This window comes from Pseudophryne corroboree, chromosome 8 (assembly GCF_028390025.1).
Source record: "Pseudophryne corroboree isolate aPseCor3 chromosome 8, aPseCor3.hap2, whole genome shotgun sequence".
In the NCBI taxonomy this organism is placed as follows: Eukaryota; Metazoa; Chordata; class Amphibia; order Anura; family Myobatrachidae; genus Pseudophryne; species Pseudophryne corroboree.
This window is the reverse complement of record NC_086451.1, coordinates 50,462,927-50,485,581: the sequence shown is the minus strand read 5'-3', so window position 1 is coordinate 50,485,581 and position 22,655 is coordinate 50,462,927. Positions and strand designations below refer to the sequence as shown.

Genomic DNA, 22,655 nt, shown 5'->3' with positions numbered 1-22,655 from the left:
GGGGCTCTGTAATGTGGCATAATATGAACTGGGGCTCTGTAATGTGGCATAATATGAACTGGGGCTCTGTAATGTGGCATAATATGAACTGGGGCTCTGTAATGTGGCATAATATGAACTGGGGCTCTGTAATGTGGCATAATATGAGCTGGGGCTCTGTAATGTGTCATAATATGAACTGGGGCTCTGTAATCTGGCATAATATGAACTGGGGCACTGTAATGTGGCATAATATGAACTGGGGCACTGTAATGTGGCATAATTTGAACTGAGGCACTGTACTGTGGCATAATATGAACTGGGGCTCTGTAATGTGTCATAATATGAACTGGGGCTCTAATGTGGCATAATATGATCTGGGGCTCTGTAATGTGGCATAATATGAACTGGGGCTCTGTAATGTGGCATATGAACACGGGCACTGTAACATGGCATAATTTGAGCTGGAGGGCACTCTAATGTGGCACAGTATGAACAGTGGGCTCTGTAATGTGTCATGATATGAACTGGGGGCACTGTATGTCATAATGTGAATTGGAGATATTGTGGCATAATGTGTACTGGCAGCCCTACAATGTGACATCATGTAAACTAGGGGATTATGATGGTTCATAAAATAAACTAGGACACTACTATGGGGCTTAATATTAACTAGGGCATTATTATGGTTCAGGAAATGAATTAGGACACTGTTATGGGGCCTAAAGTTAATAACTGCTGCGGAGAAGTGTCTCTCTAGAAGCATTCGGACAGGGGCTCCTTCAGTATGTTGCTATGGGGCCCACAAAGATCTGGTTACGCCCCTAGCAGCAAGCATGGTTTTACTAAACACAGGAGGTATATCTAATATTGGCCCTCATTCCGAGTTGTTCGCTCGCAAGCTGCTTTTAGCAGCTTTGCACACGCTAAGCCGCCGCCTACAGGGAGTGAATCTTAGCTTATCAAAATTGCGAACGAAAGATTAGCAAAATTGCGAATAGACACTTCTTAGCAGTTTCTGAGTAGCTCCACACTTACTCGGCATCTGCGATCAGTTCAGTCAGTTTCGTTCCTGGTTTGACGTCACAAACACTCCCAGCGTTCGGCCAGACACTCCTCCGTTTCTCCAGCCACTCCCGCGTTTTTCCCAGAAACGGTAGCATTTTTTCGCACACACCCATAAAACGGCCAGTTTCCGCCCAGAAACACCCACTTCCTGTCAATCACATTACGATCACCAGAACGAAGAAAAAACCTCGTAATGCCGTGAGTAAAATACCTAACTGCATAGCAAATTTACTTGGCGCAGTCACACTGCGGACATTGCGCATGCGCATTAGCGACTAAGCGCTCCGTTGCGAGAAAAATATAACGAGCGAACAACTCGGAATGACCCCCATTGTTATATTGTTCTTTTTTTTAAATAATCCTCACAGATTATCTCAATAATTTATTTTCCTTAAACAGGCAGAAAAACATCCGTTTCTACATGTTTAAGACTAGAAACCATTCTATAAATAGGCAGCTTAATATTTATATGTTAAATCATTGTTTCTCCATTTGTGGCCAAGCCTGAGGAGGACTTGGCCGTCCTGCTTCCCTGGAGTCAACAACCAGACATTTGCAGGCACATGTATTATTATTCTACAGAATATCACCTTATTCTAAATACTCTGTGCTAAATACATATTATATACTCTACTTTCAGTCATTTTTAATTAGAGATGAGCGCCGGAAATTTTTTGGGTTTTGTGTTTTGGTTTTGGGTTCGGTTCCGCGGCCGTGTTTTGGGTTCGACTGCGTTTTGGCAAAACCTCGCCGAATTTTTTTTGTCGGATTCGGGTGTGTTTTGGATTCGGGTGTTTTTTTCAAAAAACCCTAAAAAACAGCTTAAATCATAGAATTTGGGGGTCATTTTGATCCCAAAGTATTATTAACCTCAAAAACCATAATTTCCACTCATTTTCAGTCTATTCTGAATACCTCACACCTCACAATATTATTTTTAGTCCTAAAATTTGCACCGAGGTCGCTGTGTGAGTAAGATAAGCGACCCTAGTGGCCGACACAAACACCGGGCCCATCTAGGAGTGGCACTGCAGTGTCACGCAGGATGTCCCTTCCAAAAAACCCTCCCCAAACAGCACATGACGCAAAGAAAAAAAGAGGCGCAATGAGGTAGCTGACTGTGTGAGTAAGATAAGCGACCCTAGTGGCCGACACAAACACCGGGCCCATCTAGGAGTGGCACTGCAGTGTCACGCAGGATGTCCCTTCCAAAAAACCCTCCCCAAACAGCACATGACGCAAAGAAAAAAAGAGGCGCAATGAGGTAGCTGACTGTGTGAGTAAGATAAGCGACCCTAGTGGCCGACACAAACACCGGGCCCATCTAGGAGTGCACTGCAGTGTCACGCAGGATGGCCCTTCCAAAAAACCCTCCCCAAACAGCACATGACGCAAAGAAAAATAAAAGAAAAAAGAGGTGCAAGATGGAATTGTCCTTGGGCCCTCCCACCCACCCTTATGTTGTATAAACAGGACATGCACACTTTAACCAACCCATCATTTCAGTGACAGGGTCTGCCACACGACTGTGACTGATATGACGGGTTGGTTTGGACCCCCCCCAAAAAAGAAGCAATTAATCTCTCCTTGCACAAACTGGCTCTACAGAGGCAAGATGTCCACCTCATCATCATCCTCCGATATATCACCGTGTACATCCCCCTCCTCACAGATTATCAATTCGTCCCCACTGGAATCCACCATCTCAGCTCCCTGTGTACTTTGTGGAGGCAATTGCTGCTGGTCAATGTCTCCGCGGAGGAATTGATTATAATTCATTTTAATGAACATCATCTTCTCCACATTTTCTGGATGTAACCTCGTACGCCGATTGCTGACAAGGTGAGCGGCGGCACTAAACACTCTTTCGGAGTACACACTTGTTGGAGGGCAACTTAGGTAGAATAAAGCCAGTTTGTGCAAGGGCCTCCAAATTGCCTCTTTTTCCTGCCAGTATAAGTACGGACTGTGTGACGTGCCTACTTGGATGCGGTCACTCATATAATCCTCCACCATTCTTTCAATGTTGAGAGAATCATATGCAGTGACAGTAGACGACATGTCCGTAATCGTTGTCAGGTCCTTCAGTCCGGACCAGATGTCAGCATCAGCAGTCGCTCCAGACTGCCCTGCATCACCGCCAGCGGGTGGGCTCGGAATTCTGAGCCTTTTCCTCGCACCCCCAGTTGCGGGAGAATGTGAAGGAGGAGATGTTGACAGGTCGCGTTCCGCTTGACTTGACAATTTTCTCACCAGCAGGTCTTTCAACCCCAGCAGACTTGTGTCTGCCGGAAAGAGAGATCCAAGGTAGGCTTTAAATCTAGGATCGAGCACGGTGGCCAAAATGTAGTGCTCTGATTTCAACAGATTGACCACCCGTTAATCCTTGTTAAGCGAATTAAGGGCTCCATCCACAAGTCCCACATGCCTAGCGGAATCGCTCCGTGTTAGCTCCTCCTTCAATGTCTCCAGCTTCTTCTGCAAAAGCCTGATGAGGGGAATGACCTGACTCAGGCTGGCAGTGTCTGAACTGACTTCACGTGTGGCAAGTTCAAAGGGCATCAGAACCTTGCACAACGTTGAAATCATTCTCCACTGCGCTTGAGACACGTGCATTCCACCTCCTATATCGTGCTCAATTGTATAGGCTTGAATGGCCTTTTGCTGCTCCTCCAACCTCTGAAGCATATAGAGGGTTGAATTCCACCTCGTTACCACTTCTTGCTTCAGATGATGGCAGGGCAGGTTCAGTAGTTTTTGGTGGTGCTCCAGTCTTCTGTACGTGGTGCCTGTACGCCGAAAGTGTCCCGCAATTCTTCTGGCCACCGACAGCATCTCTTGCACGCCCCTGTCGTTTTTTAAAAAATTCTGCACCACCAAATTCAAGGTATGTGCAAAACATGGGACGTGCTGGAATTTGCCCATATTTAATGCACACACAATATTGCTGGCGTTGTCCGATGCCACAAATCCACAGGAGAGTCCAATTGGGGTAAGCCATTCCGCGATGATCTTCCTCAGTTGCCGTAAGAGGTTTTCAGCTGTGTGCGTATTCTGGAAACCGGTGATACAAAGCGTAGCCTGCCTAGGAAAGAGTTGGCGTTTGCGAGATGCTGCTACTGGTGCCGCCGCTGCTGTTCTTGCGGCGGGAGTCCATACATCTACCCAGTGGGCTGTCACAGTCATATAGTCCTGACCCTGCCCTGCTCCACTTGTCCACATGTCCGTGGTTAAGTGGACATTGGGTACAACTGCATTTTTTAGGACACTGGTGAGTCTTTTTCTGACGTCCGTGTACATTCTCGGTATCGCCTGCCTAGAGAAGTGGAACCTAGATGGTATTTGGTAACGGGGGCACACTGCCTCAATAAATTGTCTAGTTCCCTGTGAACTAACGGCGGATACCGGACGCACGTCTAACACCAACATAGTTGTCAAGGCCTCAGTTATCCGCTTTGCAGCAGGATGACTGCTGTGATATTTCATCTTCCTCGCAAAGGACTGTTGAACAGTCAATTGCTTACTGGAAGTAGTACAAGTGGGCTTACGACTTCCCCTCTGGGATGACCATCGACTCCCAGCAGCAACAACAGCAGTGCCAGCAGCAGTAGGCGTTACACGCAAGGATGCATCGGAGGAATCCCAGGCAGGAGAGGAATCATCAGAATTGCCAGTGACATGGCCTGCAGGACTATTGGCATTCCTGGGGAAGGAGGAAATTGACACTGAGGGAGTTGGTGGGGTGGTTTGCGTGAGCTTGGTTACAAGAGGAAGGGATTTACTGGTCAGTGGACTGCTTCCGCTGTCGGCCAAAGTTTTTGAACTTGTCACTGACTTATTATGAATGCGCTGCAGGTGACGTATAAGGGAGGATGTTCCGAGGTGGTTAACGTCCTTACCCCTACTTATTACAGCTTGACAAAGGGAACACAGGCTTGACAAATGTTGTCCGCATTTCTGGTGAAATACTTCCACACCGAAGAGCTGATTTTTTTGGTATTTTCACCAGGCATGTCAACGGCCCTATTCCTCCCACGGACAACAGGTGTCTCCCCGGGTGCCTGACTTAAACAAACCACCTCACCATCAGAATCCTCCTTGTCAATTTCCTCCCCAGCGCCAGCAACACCCATATCCTCCTCATCCTGGTGTACTTCAACACTGACATCTTCAATCTGACTATCAGGAACTGGACTGCGGGTGCTCCTTCCAGCACTTGCAGGGGGCGTGCAAATGGTGGAAGGCGCATGCTCTTCACGTCCAGTGTTGGGAAGGTCAGGCATCGCAACCGACACAATTGGACTCTCCTTGTGGATTTGGGATTTCGAAGAACGCACAGTTCTTTGCTGTGCTTTTTCCAGCTTGAGTCTTTTCATTTTTCTAGCGAGAGGCTGAGTGCTTCCATCCTCATGTGAAGCTGAACCACTAGCCATGAACATAGGCCAGGGCCTCAGCCGTTCCTTGCCACTCCGTGTGGTAAATGGCATATTGGCAAGTTTACGCTTCTCCTCCGACAATTTTATTTTAGGTTTTGGAGTCCTTTTTTTACTGATATTTGGTGTTTTGGATTTGACATGCTCTGTACTATGACATTGGGCATCGGCCTTGGCAGACGACGTTGCTGGCATTTCATCATCTCGGCCATGACTAGTGGCAGCAGCTTCAGCACGAGGTGGAAGTGGATCTTGATCTTTCCCTAATTTTGGAACCTCAACATTTTTGTTCTCCATATTTTAATAGGCACAACTAAAAGGCACCTCAGGTAAACAATGGAGATGGATGGATACTAGTATACAATTATGGATGGACTGCCGAGTGCCGACACAGAGGTAGCTACAGCCGTGGACTACCGTACTGTACTGTGTCTGCTGCTAATATAGACTGGATGATAATGAGATGTAGTATGTATAAAGAAGGGAAAAAAACCACGGGTAGGTGGTATACAATTATGGATGGACTGCCGAGTGCCGACACAGAGGTAGCTACAGCCGTGGACTACCGTACTGTACTGTGTCTGCTGCTAATATAGACTGGATGATAATGAGATGTAGTATGTATAAAGAAGAAAGAAAAAAAACACGGGTAGGTGGTATACAATTATGGATGGACTGCCGAGTGCCGACACAGAGGTAGCTACAGCCGTGGACTACCATACTGTACTGTGTCTGCTGCTAATATAGACTGGATGATAATGAGATGTAGTATGTATAAAGAAGAAAGAAAAAAAAACCACGGGTAGGTGGTATACAATTATGGACGGACTGCCGAGTGCCGACACAGAGGTAGCTACAGCCATGGACTACCGTACTGTACTGTGTCTGCTGCTAATATAGACTGGTTGATAATGAGATGTAGTATGTATAAAGAAGAAAGAAAAAAAAAACACGGGTAGGTGGTATACAATTATGGATGGACTGCCGAGTGCCGACACAGAGGTAGCTACAGCCGTGGACTACCGTACTGTACTGTGTCTGCTGCTAATATAGACTGGATGATAATGAGATGTAGTATGTATAAAGAAGAAAGAAAAAAAAACCACGGGTAGGTGGTATACAATTATGGATGGACTGCCGAGTGCCGACACAGAGGTAGCTACAGCCGTGGACTACCGTACTGTACTGTGTCTGCTGCTAATATAGACTGGATGATAATGAGATGTAGTATGTATAAAGAAGAAAGAAAAAAAAAACCACGGGTAGGTGGTATACAATTATGGATGGACTGCCGAGTGCCGACACAGAGGTAGCTACAGCCGTGAACTACCGTACTGTGTCTGCTGCGACTGGATGATAAATAATGATATAAAAAATATATATATATCACTACTGCAGCCGGACAGGTATATATTATATAATGACGGACCTGCTGGACACTGTCTGTCAGCAGAATGAGTTTTTTATAGAATAAAAAAACACCACACAAGTCACACGACGAGTGTTTAACTTTTTCAGGCAATCACAATATAGTATACTATACTGGTGGTCAGTGTGGTCAGGTCACTGGTCAGTCACACTGGCAGTGGCACTCCTGCAGCAAAAGTGTGCACTGTTTAATTTTAATAATATGTACTCCTGGCTCCTGCTATAACCTATAACTGCTCCCCAGTCTCCCCCACAATTAAGCTGTGTGAGCACAGTCAGATATTATACATAGATGATGCAGCACACTGGGCTGAGCACAGATATGGTATGTGACTGAGTCACTGTGTATCGTTTTTTTCAGGCAGAGAACGGATTATATTAAATAAAACTGCACTGGTGGTCACTGGTCAGTGGTCAGTCACTAGTAAACTCTGCACTCTCTAGTACTCCTAAGCTCCAGTAAATCAAGTGTCTCTGTCTCAATCTCACTCTCTCTCTTCTAATCTAAATGGAGAGGACGCCAGCCACGTCCTCTCCCTATCAATCTCAATGCACGTGTGAAAATGGCGGCGACGCGCGGCTCCTTATATAGAATCCGAGTCTCGCGATAGAATCCGAGCCTCGCGAGAATCCGACAGCGTCATGATGACGTTCGGGCGCGCTCGGGTTAACCGAGCAAGGCGGGAAGATCCGAGTCGCTCGGATCCGTGTAAAAAAAGCTGAAGTTCGGGCGGGTTCGGATTCCGAGGAACCGAACCCGCTCATCTCTAATTTTTATGCTTAGAAGATAAAAATAACCACATAAAGCTATTTTATTGTCTACTTCTGCTGCAAAGTATTTTGAGGTCGTAAGCGATGTGCATGGACAGGTTCCGTCCTGAGCGTGCCCGACAAGCCAAATGTGATCTGATTGCATTGGCTGTGAATGTCTCTGCCTGATTGACAGGCAGAAGCATTCGCGGGGCGGGTGGGGGGCGGCAACGGAGGCTGGTCGGCGGCATTTTTGGGGCGGCTGCATGACGTCACACGCAGACGTTCTGATGAGAAAAATGGCAGCTGACCGCCTGCATGCGCAGCCTAGCTGCGGCTGCAGGGGGTTGTCCACAGTTGCGGTTGCAGCCGCTGGGCAGGCATTCTGCATGCTGTGCGGCCTTGCCCTGCGATGGGCGGCTCCCAGTATTGCAGAAGAAAGGATTGCAGATTCTGCTTTTTAGCAGACTCTACAATCCGTACTGAATAACCCCCCTTTATACGGTTTGTTAAATGTCAATGGATATCACTGGAATTCTTCTATTTCCCCGGACATGAGATCCAGATTAAACACCATCCTGATGTCGGTGCCATCTGGTTTCTCCTCAGCTGTGTCTGAGGGGGGAATTTACTAAGCTGCACATTTATTTGCGCTTTGCAAACTTCCACATATCGGATGGTGTTTCCAGGGCAGGGTGTTAACTCAAACCACATCCAATGTGTGGCAGACTACAAACCCCCAAACAGCAGTCAGGTCAGGCCAAACCTCAGGGTACAGCTGGATGGAGAATATACGGTTTTAACTTACATTTTCTTAAAGTCCAACCTACTCAGCTTCAAACCTGGTCCTACAGGGGTATCGTATGATTTACCAACGGTTGGGATGCTGGCTGTCCGTATACAGGCAACGGCATCCCAGCCGTCAGTATGCCGGCAGCGGGGCGAGTGCAGATAGTCCCCTTGTGGGCTCGTGGCTTGCTGCGCTTGCCACAGGTTCTATGCACACACTATGGGTGTCGGTGACTCCCATGAGTGGGAATAGCCCCTGTGAGCTGGGATTCCAGCTGCCGGCACTGTCAGCAGTCGGGATTCCGGCGTCGGTATCCTGACCACCGGGATCCTGACTGATGGTAATTTTACTGCATCCCTTACAAGGAAAAGAGACGATTTGAATGACCGTGTCCCTGCACCAAGAGACCACTGTGCCCTGGACCCCACGTGGTTTAATTGGCTGTTGGTCACCGTGCTCTCAAAATATAGCACACGCACTTGTGGTACTGCAAATGCCAGCATGCACATGTGCCTCAATGAATACGTATGCTTGCAGTGCCACAAGACTGTCATATAGAATTGTTGCCTCCATATAAAAGCAAATAACTTGTAGTGTTCCATATTCATGCTGGTACATATGCATACTGGTGCATATATGCATGCTGGTACTTGCAGTGCCACAAGAACGTGCACTGTATAGCTGCAGGTTATTGCAACGCCGTGTAAGTGGTAACATGGTCCACCCTGAGCATTTATTAGGGATTAGGGACTGAAGAACAGAGGGACTGGGTACCAACATGTGGTAGGAATCTTAGCTCACACCGAGACGGATGAAAAAAATATTTCCACCTCAGACCATTGAAAGCAACTAACGCAATAATACCTTTATATAGTAAACTTGGGCGCTGAGTGAAACACACAAACAAAAACCTACTGATATTGCCAAGAGGGGGGAATACTACCAGCGTCTTTTACGCTCCAACACTCTAACATCCCCACAAGTATGGACACTTCCATGGTCTCCTTCCCCCACAGTGGGGGTGATGTTTCAAGCAGTGAAAAAAGTGGAGAAGTTGCCCATAGCAACCAATGAACTCTGAGTTAGCATTTATCAAGTACATTCTAGAAAATTATAGGTAAAAGCTGATTGGTTGCCAAAGCAACTTCTCCACTGGACCTCTTCTCAACTCGTTACACTGCTTTATACATCAACCTCAGATTTTTACTTAGCCGTATACACTGCTTATTCAGCCATTAATTACCTGTATCTTTAACAATATACATTTCTGTCCTGCTTATGCATTATATTACTTAGTGATTGGCAGATAGGTCCAAGCTAATCTAGGTTTGTACCAAGTAAGTTCCTGTCAAAAGATTTAATCGTGATCCCTGGTAGAAGCTGTAAAGGACGTCTAGATTGGTAAAAGTGTTACAGGATACCCAATCCCCTGCAGATGTGCTCAATCTAAAAACACTTCAACCCACGAACGTCGCTCTTATTCCATCTTAATTGCACCATTATGAGTTGCCAGACTTGGAATAGAATGGCCAGACTGTGGCTACAGTGGGTGGTCTTCAGTATGCCGACTGTCGGGATCCCGGCGCACAGTATACCGGCGCCGGAATCCCGACAGCCGACACTTTTTCTCCCTCGTGGGGGTCCACGACCCCCCTGGAGGGAGAATAAAATAGCGTGGCACGCGTAGCTCGCCACCGTGCCCGCAGAGTGGTGAGCGCAGCGAGCCCACAAGGGGCTCATTTGCACTCGCCACACTGTCGGTATGCCGGCGGTCAGGCTCCCGGCGCCGGTATGCTGGTCGCCGGGAGCCCGGCCGCCGGCATACCATACTACAACCGGCTACGGTATCCCTAAGGTTTCATTAGTTTGTGCTGGGACCTGACACGGGAAAATCTGTAGTAGCTGACCTGTGAATGAGAGCGTGGTGTATGACGTTATACTACAGCATCGCCGTGTTTTATGTCCCATATACGTGGAGTGGGCGTTTCTGGGTGGTAAGTGGGCGACGGCAGTGAGAGCACAGAACAATGGGGCAGATTTATTAAGCCTGGAGAAGTGATAAAGTGGAAAGTGATAAAGCACCAGCCAGTCAGCTCCTAACTGTCATTTTTCAAACCCAGCCTGGAACATGACAGCTATAAGATGACTGGCTGGTGCTTTATCACCTTCCACTTTATCACTTCTCCAGGCTTAATAAATCTGCCCCTCTGTTGTCTCGTGGGAGTGTCATGAGACTATCGGTGGCGTGTATACCGCTTCAGTGCTGGAACGCAGTGTGCAGACGGAAATTGGACGACTGTGTCAGAAGGATCTTTTCAGCGCAGCAAAGAGGGGGTGCAAGTGTTAGACTTACCATACTGTCCCTTTAAACCGGGACGCTCATGGATCATACAGGTTCTGTGACTGATTACAACCAGGTGAAATGCAGGTTTGAAGTCAGCCAACCACAGAACCTGTATAGTTCACGAGTGTCCTGGTTTAAAGGGATAGTATGGTAAGCCTAGCAAGTGCCCATACCAATGGTGCCAGTTGCGGACATAACAACAGGGATTGTTAGCAGTGGCGACTGCTGTCCATGAACTGACCGCATATAGCATGGGGGGGGGGGGGGTTTACATATATAAACATATCCTTAATGTTACATGTAATATGTGTGATGGCTGCCTGACCCTGGGGATCTGCAGCATCGCTGTGTATCACAGCCATCGCCACTGCACTCGGGGGGCAGCACTCAGCTTCAGTTCTCCTTCCTGTATAAGCCCGCCCCCAGACTCCTGTGAAACTAGCCAATGGGAGTCTGGGGGTGGGTTTATACAGGGAGGAGAAGCTGAATGCTGCATCCCAGGTGAGGCGGCGGCTGTGGTCTCTCTGCTGCCGATCCCCATGGTCAGGAAGCCATCACGTACATTACATACAACATTAATGGTATGTTTTGTGTGTTACCCGGCCACCCCCATACTATGTGTGGTTTGCCTGGCAGCCCCCACTGATTGTTAGTATACACCTAGTGTTCACTCTAGGATTTGGTCAGGGCAGGGCGCCGGACTGTGAGGGGCACAAGCGTGTGCACGCGCGGCCAAAAAAGGGGTGTGGCCACACAAAATAGGGGGCGTGGTCATTTCACGTAATAAAAGTGAGCGGTTCAGCCCACAGATGTTAAAAAGGGGAGTGGGCGGCCGGCGGCATCACAGTTCGGGGCGTGCCCAGCACCTACGGAGGTGCTGGGCTTCCTCCAAGCTCTCTCACAGCATGAATGGATGCCGCGCGCATGCGCACACCATCTTTACACGCTGGGAGGGCAGGAAGCAGGCGGCTGTTCTAGCAGGGCGCCGCAGAAAGGGCAGGGCGGATTTTGCCCTTAAAAAATCGGGCAGGGCGCGGTGCCCTGCTAAAACAGCCTAGCGTGAGCACTATACACCAGCGGATTCCCCAATTAGCATGGGGAAGTAAGTAGGCTGCTGTAGCTGAGCGAAAATATGGCTGCCGGTGCGTCTTACTCAGAATCAGGTCCTGGGTATTTTATCAGTGCGCGGTAAGAATTATTATTATTATTATTATTATTATTATTATTTTTTTTTTTTTTATGGCTGTTTGTTCGGTTTGTCCTGTAATTTAATAAGGTTCAATAAAACGATTTGATGTACTTACAGAGTGAAGTTGGATATGAATGCTGAGCTGGGCAGCTCCAAATCAAAGATGGCCTCCTTTGATACATCATGCGGGTTGGCCATAACAGTATGCACCTTGGTGAAGGCATAGCGCGAGACTATGGTGGACTGAATGTTCAGACTGCGGATTGTCAGCTGGAAGAGAGTAAATACATTCATTATGGCTAAGCAGTAAGAACATACTATTAATCTGCGATCCACTCTGCTATAATGATAAAAGAGCTGAAAATAATAACCTGTTTTCAGCTACAGGGGGAAATCTAGCAAAGCTTGGAGAGAGATAAAATAGAGAGAGATAAAGTATCAGCCAATCAGCTTCTAACTGTCATTTTTTTAAACACAACCTTTAAAATGTAGAGTTTAGAGCTGATTGGTTAGTACTTTACAAACGTTGATAAATCTCCCCCACAGTATGTTGCACTATATGTTGTTACTATATTTTAATGATGTCTGTGCAATGATGGTTCTCGTGCATTGAAGAGAACCATCCATCTAATTCAGAGCTCGTTGACTAACAAGAGCACATATGGTTTTGATGTACTTTTGTTATCAGGGCTCCTTTTAATTGAATAAAGTCCAGTTGATTTAATAAAATCCCTGTCAACGTTATGAAAACACATGAAAACAGCAACAAACCGGGAAGAAAATCTGAGGGGGCTCAATTAGCTCTGCGTGTGCAGTAGATCCAGGGGCGTAGGCAGAACTTTATGGGCCCCATAGCAACATTTTGAAGGGGCCCCTGTCCCAGCGCTTCTAGAGAGACACCTTCCCACAGCAGGTGTTAATTTTATGCCCCATAGTAGTGCCCTGGTTTATTTTATGCACCATAGTAGTGCCCTAATTCACATTATGTCACACTGTAGGGCAGCCAGTACACATTATGCCACACAGTACCCCCAATCCACATTATGACATACAGTGTCCGCATTTTATGCCCCAATATAGTGCCCTCCAGTTTATTTTAATCCGCATTACAAAGAGTGGGTCCAGGGACCAAAAGTAGATATTTGTAGGCCCCACGGCAAACGTTTGTAAGTGCCACTATGTTCCACCAATTGTGCAAATATATAGGTCACATGTAACGTTGACAGGAAAGGTAGGCCCCTCTCAGCTCTGGGCCCCATAGCAGCTGCACTTCCTGCACCTATGGTAGCTACAACCTTGAGTAGATCTATATAATAGATCAGAATAAGAGATCAACACAACCTCGTGAATAAGTGTTACCAGTAACCACACCTCATGGGCCATGGCCACATGCACCTTTCAAGTAAAGTAGCAGCTCCCTCCTTGTTTGGCCAAAGACAGGTCCACAATCGGTGGTCTCCATTGATGGTGTAATTGGTGGTTTCAATGGCAAGAAACTAACTACCAGAAAATACCAATGGTTTACACCATCAACGGGCATCAGTGAAGCATCTGGAGGTGGGACTTGGCAGTTGGCGGACCAAACAGGGAAGGAGGTGGGGCTTTGTTAGTCACGTCAAGGATATAGCTAAACTCTGTGCTCCTCCATCATGAGAGAGAAAAAAAATCATTGGTTCCTCTGCCATCAATTGGATCTCTCTCTACCATTGATGGCAAAACCATTCACCCATGGTTGGCTATCCTAAGTTGCAGCAGATGCAACAAATGTTGGGAGGCTGAAGGTGAGTTTTTGGGAGGACCAGAAGACCCTGTCTACAAACTGTAAAAACATAGTGGTCCCACTGCCTACAGGTAGATATTTTATGGTTACAAAATAAAATGGTGGCTGTACTACCAAAAACTGTTATAAGTGTGCTATGCTGATGATAAGTATGGACTTATGTTAGTGATTAATGTATTCTGTATGGCCCATGTGTTTTTAATGCACTGCTGATGCATTTTTCATGTACTTTGTTCATAAATTCACATTTAAAGAAAGGAAAGTAGATGACCAGGGAAAGAAGATGTAGGAGAGATTGTGAGGTAACAAAGAAAGGAATGGACTGTACTTCACCTACTGTATATATAAAACAAAGTTCATTTATCCAACTTGTTATCTAGAAACAACACTGGTTTTTTTTGTGTTTTTTTACTTGTATTCAACCTAGTATTATGTATCCAATGAAAGAGTTAATAATAAGAATTTACTTACCGATAATTCTATTTCTCATAGTCCGTAGTGGATGCTGGGAACTCCGTAAGGACCATGGGGAATAGCGGCTCCGCAGGAGACTGGGCACAAAAGTAAAAGCTTTAGGACTAGCTGGTGTGCACTGGCTCCTCCCCCCATGACCCTCCTCCAAGCCTCAGTTAGGATACTGTGCCCGGACGAGCGTACATAATAAGGAAGGATCTTGAATCCCGGGTAAGACTCATACCAGCCACATCAATCACACCGTACAACTTGTGATCTGAACCCAGTTAACAGTATGATAAACGTAGGAGCCTCTGAAAAGATGGCTCACAACAATAAACAACCCGATTTTTGTAACAATAACTATATACAAGTATTGCAGACAATCCGCACTTGGGATGGGCGCCCAGCATCCACTACGGACTATGAGAAATAGAATTATCGGTAAGTAAATTCTTATTTTCTCTGACGTCCTAGTGGATGCTGGGAACTCCGTAAGGACCATGGGGATTATACCAAAGCTCCCAAACGGGCAGGAGAGTGCGGATGACTCTGCAGCACCGAATGAGAGAACTCCAGGTCCTCCTCAGCCAGGGTATCGAATTTGTAAAATTTAGCAAACGTGTTTGCCCCTGACCAAGTAGCTGCTCGGCAAAGTTGTAAAGCCGAGACCCCTCGGGCAGCCGCCCAAGATGAGCCCACTTTCCTTGTGGAATGGGCTTTTACAGATTTTGGCTGTGGCAGGCCTGCCACAGAATGTGCAAGCTGAATTGTACTACAAATCCAACGAGCAATCGTCTGCTTAGAAGCAGGAGCACCCAGCTTGTTGGGTGCATACAGGATAAACAGCGAGTCAGATTTTCTGACTCCAGTCGTCCTGGAAACATATATTTTCAGGGCCCTGACTACGTCCAGCAACTTGGAGTCCTCCAAGTCCCTAGTAGCCGCAGGTACCACAATAGGCTGGTTCATGTGAAACGCTGAAACCACCTTAGGGAGAAATTGAGGGCGAGTCCTCAGTTCTGCCCTGTCTGAATGAAAAATTAGGTAAGGGCTTTTATATGATAAAGCCGCCAATTCTGAGACACGCCTGGCTGAAGCCAGGGCTAACAGCATGACCACTTCCATGTGAGATATTTCAATTCCACAGTGGTGAGTGGTTCAAACCAATGTGATTTTAGGAGACTCAACACTACATTGAGATCCCAAGGTGCCACTGGAGGCACAAAAGGAGGCTGTATATGCAGTACCCCTTTGACAAACGTCTGAACTTCAGGCACTGAAGCCAGTTCTTTTTGGAAGAAGATCGACAGGGCCGAAATTTGAACCTTAATGGACCCTAATTTTAGGCCCATAGATAGTCCTGTTTGCAGGAAATGCAGGAAACGACCCAGTTGAAATTCCTCTGTAGGGGCCTTCTTGGCCTCACACCACGCAACATATTTTCGCCAAATGCGGTGATAATGTTTTGCGGTTACATCCTTCCTGGCCTTGACCAGGGTAGGGATGACTTCATCTGGAATGCCTTTTTCCTTCAGGATCCGGCGCTCAACCTCCATGCCGTCAAACGCAGCCGCGGTAAGTCTTGGAACAGACAAGGTCCCTGCTGGAGCAGGTCCTTTCTGAGAGGTAGAGGCAACGGGTCCTCCGTGAGCATCTCTTGAAGTTCCGGGTACCAAGTCCTTCTTGGCCAATCCGGAGCCAAGAGTATAGTTCTTACCCCTCTCCTTCTTATGATTCTCAGTACTTTGGGTATGAGAGGCAGAGGAGGGAACACATACACTGACTGGTACACCCACGGTGTTACCAGAGCGTCCACCGCTATCGCCTGAGGGTCCCTTGACCTGGCGCAATATCTGTCTAGTTTCTTGTTGAGACGAGACGCCATTGCATGGAATCTTCCGAATGGAATCGCTTCGTAAGAAGCCACCATCTTTCCCAGGACCCTTGTGCATTGATGCACTGACACTTGTCCTGGTTTCAGGAGGTTCCTGACTAGCTCGGATAACTCCCTGGCCTTCTCCTCCGGGAGAAACACCTTTTTCTGGACTGTGTCCAGAATCATCCCTAGGAACAGTAGACGTGTTGTTGGGATCAGCTGCGATTTTGGAATATTTAGAATCCACCCGTGCTGACGTAGCACCACCTGAGATAGTGCTACTCCGACCTCTAACTGTTCCCTGGACCTTGTCCTTATCAGGAGATCGTCCAAGTAAGGGATAATTAAGACGCCTTTTCTTCGAAGAAGAATCATCATTTCGGCCATTACCTTGGTAAAGACCCGTGGTGCCGTGGACAATCCAAACGGCAGCGTCTGAAACTGATAATGACAGTTCTGTACCACAAACCTGAGGTACCCTTGGTGAGAAGGGTAGATTGGGACATGGAGATAAGCATCTTTGATGTCCAGAGACACCATATAGTCCCCTTCTTCCAGGTTCGCTATCACTGCTCTGAGTGATTCCATCTTGAATTTGAACCTTTTTATGTAAGTGTTCAATGATTTCAGATTTAAAATCGGTCTCACCGAGCCGTCCGGCTTCGGTACCACAAACAGCGTGGAATAATACCCCTTTCCCTGTTGTAGGAGGGGTACCTTGATTATCACCTGCTGGGAATACAGCTTGTGAATAGCTTCCAATACTGCCTCCCTGTCGGAGGGAGACGTTGGTAGAGCAGACTTCAGGAACCGGCGAGGGGGAGACGTCTCGAATTCCAATTTGTACCCCTGTGATACTACCTGCAGGATCCAGGGGTCCACTTGCGAGTGAGCCCACTGCGCGTTGAAATTTTTGAGACGGGCCCCCACTGTGCCTGAGTCCGCTTGTAAAGCCCCAGCGTCATGCTGAAGACTTGGCAGAAGCGGGGGAGGGCTTCTGATCCTGGGAAGAGGCTGCCTGCTGCAGTCTTTTTCCCCTTCCTCTGCCCCGGGGCAGAAATGAGTGGCCTTTTGCCCGCTTGCCCTTATGGGGACGAAAGGACTGAGTTTGAAAAGACGGTGTCTTTTTCTGCTGAGAGGTGACCTGGGGTAAAAAGGTGGATTTCCCAGCCGTCGCCGTGGCCACCAGGTCTGATAGACCGACCCCAAATAACTCCTCCCCTTTATACGGCAAAACTTCCATATGTCGTTTGGAATCCGCATCACCTGACCACTGTCGTGTCCATAAACTTCTTCTGGCAGAAATGGACAACGCACTTACTCTTGATGCCAGGGTGCAAATATCCCTCTGTGCATCTCGCATATATAGTAATGCATCCTTTAAATGCTCTATAGTCAATAATATACTGTCCCTATCCAGGGTATCAATATTTTCAGTCAGGGAATCCGACCAAGCCACTCCAGCGCTGCACATCCAGGCTGAGGCGATTGCTGGTCGTAGTATAACACCAGTATGTGTGTATATACCTTTTAGGATATTTTCCAGCTTTCTATCAGCTGGTTCCTTGAGGGCGGCCGTATCCGGAGACGGTAACGCCACTTGTTTTGATAAGCGTGTGAGCGCCTTATCTACCCTAGGGGGTGTTTCCCAACGCGCCCTAACCTCTGGCGGGAAAGGGTATAATGCCAATAATTTATTAGAAATCAGCAGTTTTTTATCGGGGGAAACCCACGCTTTGTCACACACCTCATTTAATTCATCTGATTCAGGAAAAACTATGGGTAGTTTTTTCACACCCCACATAATACCCCTTTTTGTGGTACTTGTAGTATCAGAAATGTTCAAAGCCTCCTTCATTGCCGTGATCATGTAACGTGTGGCCCTACTGGACATTACGTTTGTCTCGTCACCGTCGACACTGGAGTCAGTATCCGTGTCTGGGTCTGTGTCGACCATCTGAGGTAACGGGCGCTTTAGAGCCCCTGACGGTGTTTGAGACGCCTGGACAGGCACTAACTGATTTGCCGGCTGTCTCATGTCGTCAACAGTTTTTTGCAAAGTGCTGACACTGTCACGTAATTCCTTCCATACGACCATCCAGTCAGGTGTCGACTCCCTAGGGGGTGACATCACTATTACAGGCAATTGCTCCGCCTCCACATCATTTTCCTCCTCATACATGTCGACACAAACGTACCGACATACAGCACACACACAGGGAATGCTCTGATAGAGGACAGGACCCCACTAGCCCTTTGGGGAGACAGAGGGAGAGTTTGCCAGCACACACCAGAGCGCTATATATATGCAGGGATAACCTTATATAAGTGTTTCTCCCTTCTATAGCTGCTGTATATGTATTTTCTGCCAATTAGTGCCCCCCCTCTCTTGTTTTACCCTGATTCTGTAGCAGGACTGCAGGGGAGAGTCAGGGAGCCGTCCTTCCAGCGGAGCTGTGAGGGAAAATGGCGCTTGTGTGCTGAGGAGATAGGCTCCGCCCCCTTTTCGGCGGCCTTTTCTCCCGCTTTTTTTAGGAAAACTGGCAGGGGTTAAATGCATCCATATAGCCCAGGAGCTATATGTGATGCATTTCTTTAGCCATATAAGGTTTAAAACATGTTTTATTGCGTCTCAGGGCGCTCCCCCCCAGCGCCCTGCACCCTCAGTGACCGGAGTGTGAAGTGTGCTGAGAGCAATGGCGCACAGCTGCAGTGCTGTGCGCTACCTTATTGAAGACAGGAACGTCTTCTGCCGCCGATTTTTCCGGACCACTTCGCTCTTCTGGCTCTGTAAGGGGGCCGGCGGCGCGGCTCCGGGACCCATCCAGGCTGAACCTGTGATCGTCCCTCTGGAGCTAATGTCCAGTAGCCAAGAAGCCCAATCCACTCTGCATTCAGGTGAGTTCGCTTCTTCTCCCCTTAGTCCCACGATGCAGTGAGCCTGTTGCCAGCAGGTCTCACTGAAAATAAAAAACCTATTTAAAACTTTTACTCTAAGCAGCTCAGGAGAGCCACCTAGATTGCACCCTTCTCGGCCGGGCACAAAAATCTAACTGGGGCTTGGAGGAGGGTCATGGGGGGAGGAGCCAGTGCACACCAGCTAGTCCTAAAGCTTTTACTTTTGTGCCCAGTCTCCTGTGGAGCCGCTATTCCCCATGGTCCTTACGGAGTTCCCAGCATCCACTAGGACGTCAGAGAAAATAACAGTAAAAAAAATGCATATACAAGTTTCAAGAGCTTGTCAGAAATAAATATATATTATTTTTTTTACCTAATTATGAGGTCTAATAACACAGGAATAGTTTGAAATAATTGGCGCACTACAGCCACAAGTGTCAGCATGCCTTAGGGCCCGGGCCCACTGGCACATGTAGTGCACCAGGGGAATATGCGACCCCTTTCCCCCCTCCACACACACATACACACACATACACACACACATATACACACAAACTCCAGTTTAATGTAAAAAAAACAAAAACAAAACTCAAATAAAAGACTCAGTCCTCTTTTACACCAATTTATTAATTACAAAGCCATTGGAAAAGGGGGTGTGGTATGTTAGGTAGATAAGACTTAGGTCGACAGTGTCTAGCTCAGGGATGGGGAACCTTCGGCCCTCCAGCTGTTGTTGAACTACACATCCCAGCATGCCCTGCAACAGTTTTAGCATGGCCAAATAGCAAACCAATAGCAAGGCATTCTGGTATGTGTAGTTCAACAACAGCTGTAGGGCCAAAGGTTCCCCACCCCTGGTCTAGCTCGACAACTATTGGTCGACAGTAAGTAGGTTGACATGGTTTCTAGGTCGACAGGGACTCTAGGCCGACATGTACTAGGTCGACATGAAAAAAGGTCGACGTGAGTTTTTTTACTTTTTTTGGTGTCGTTTTCTCAGTACAGTGACTGGGAACCCCAATTAGTGCACCGTGTTTGCTCGCCATACCACTGCGCTCGGCACAGGTTACCGTTCCCAATTGTAGTCCACGTGGATCGTAAAGTATGAAAAAGTTCTAAAAATTAAGAGTTTTTTAAAAAAAACTCATGTCGACCTTATGTCATGTCAACCTAGACCATGTCGACATAGAGTCCCTGTCGACCTAGAAACCATGTCTACCTACTTACTGTCGACCAATAGTGGTCAACCTAGACAGTGTCGACCTACTTACTGTCGACCTAAAGACCGGATCCCTGGAAAGGACCTCTTTGTTCCAATGCAGGCTTCCTTGTAATTTGCAGAAAAGGAACCATGTAAGACGTCACAATTTTTCTCCCATAGGGAGCGTGTCGCAAATGACAGGTTGCTTGTGGACCTGTCATTGTTTTTAAAAATAAAAAAACCTCCACAGATCCCTAGGACAGTGGTTCTCAAACTGTGTGCTGTGGCTCCCTGGGGTGCCTCGGGACACTTGCAGGGGTGCCCTGGATTGGTGGTTCAGGACCAATTCAAATTATTTATGGTCAATGTAATAGGCAAAACCAGCGCTGGTGGCTGCCATTCATATAACATATGTGGACAAACAGAAGCAAATCTTGTCCCTCACCACACAATTGAGCCTAAAGGTGCATACACACAGTGAGATTTTGGCTCATTTTGATTTTGATTATGTGTGCTTGCAATATTGGCTATGTGCAATTTTTACTAAGTGCCAATTTTGACTATCTAACCTTGCGATACCGACCCCGCAGGACTTTGCATCGAGATCGCAAGGTGGCTAACACCTTGCGATTTGCACTAACTTTCCTTGCGATTTTGACTACAGTATATAGGGAGTCATTCCGAGTTGATCGCACGTAGCAACTTTTTGCTGCTCGTGCGATCAACCTGACGCTGCCTATGGGGGAGTGTATTTTAGCATAGCAGGGCTGCGATCGCTTGTGTAGCCCTGCTATTCTAAAAAAGTTTCAAGTAAAACAAGACTAGCCCTTCAGCTACTTACCCTGTGCGACAGGTCCAGCGATGAAGGTCCCGGATATGACATTAGCCATCCGCCCTCCAAACGCCTGGATACGCCTGCGTTGGACTCACCACGCCTGGAAAATGGTGAGTATCTGCCCCGGAACGCCTCCTGCCTGTCCGTCTTCTTGCGATCGCCGCTGCAATCACTTTTCTCGCTAACAACGTCGTGGCCCGGCGAAGATCACGGCACGCGTGCGCAATGCGTCCTCTGCACATGCGCATTTCCAACCCGTTCGCACCACAGTGAAGAACCGCTGCATTGCGAACGGGTCAGAATGACCCCCATACTCAAAATCGCAAGTGTGTACACCGGTGTGTACACCATGTGTACACACCTTAAGGATGACATATAAACACAGTTTACTTAATTTAATATTTCTTTCTACATTTCTCAATAAGAAACTTCTGACCTAGGGGCGCCATGAAAAAAACATTCTGATACTCTAGGGCGCCGCAGTTCAAAAAAGTTTGGGAACCTCTGCCCCAGGAGCTTGCAAACCACAGTGGGAAAGTACTGGGAATCAATGGAAAGTAATTTTTGAAAAGATAAAATGACCTTTAGTAAATACAGTATTTTGAACAATCAGAGACGATGGGCCTACTTCAAGGTTAATTGCAAAAGCAAAATCTTCCTCTAATGGGCAAAACCATGGCCCTCATTCCGAGTTGTTCGCTCGGTAATTTTCTTCGCATCGCAGCGATTTTCCGCTAATTGCGCATGCGCAATGTTCGCACTGCAACTGCGCCAAGTAAATTTGCTATGCAGTTTGGTATTTTACTCACGGCATTACGAGTTTTTTTCATCGTTCTGGTGATCGGAGTGTGATTGACAGGAAGTGGGTGTTTCTGGGCGGAAACTGGCCGTTTTATGGGTGTGTGTGAAAAAACGCTGCCGTTTCTGGGAAAAACGCGGGAGTGGCTGGAGAAACGGAGGAGTGTCTGGGCGAACGCTGGGTGTGTTTGTGACGTCAAACCAGGAACGAAACTGACTGAAATGATCGCAGTGGCAGAGTAAGTGTCGAGCTACTCAGAAACTGCTAAGAAATTTCTATTCGCAATTTTGAGAATCTTTCGTTCGCAATTTTGCTAAGCTAAGATTCACTCCCAGTAGGCGGCGGCTTAGCGTGTGCAATGCTGCTAAAAACAGCTTGCAAGCGAACAACTCGGAATGAGGGCCCATGTGCACTGCAGGGGGGAGATATAACATTTGCAGAGAGAGTTAGATTTGGGTGGGTTATTTTGTGTCTATGCAGGGTAAATACTGGCTGCTTTATTTTTACACTGCAATTTATTTTTCAGTTAGCACACTCCCCACCAGGGTTGGGCTGGCCCACAGGGGTACAGGGGAGACCCCCGGTGGGCTCCACTGCCTGGGGCCCCACCACCTCAGGTTCCAGATTGTGCACTTTAATTATATATTATACTGTATGTTACATTATATATTATAAAGTTCTATGATGTATTTATCATGCATACACTAACAGTATTTAACTGCATGCACTTGCTAATGGCTAGCCTAGCCTCTATGCATGGGCCCCTACCACTGCATTTTCCCGGTGGGCCCCTCATGCCCCAGTCCGACACTGCAACCCACCCAAATCC

General features: G+C 47.3%; 1 protein-coding gene across 2 annotated transcripts in view; it reads right to left on the bottom strand.

Moving 5' to 3' along the window:
* ITIH6 (inter-alpha-trypsin inhibitor heavy chain family member 6) overlaps positions 1–22,655 on the bottom strand; it is a 297,725-nt gene that overhangs the window by 161,221 nt on the left and 113,849 nt on the right. For both annotated transcript variants that reach the window (XM_063936359.1, XM_063936360.1), the window contains one exon: positions 12,097–12,251. In XM_063936359.1, the coding sequence (XP_063792429.1) occupies positions 12,097–12,251 (155 nt within the window). The remainder of the gene's footprint in view (positions 1–12,096; positions 12,252–22,655) is intronic.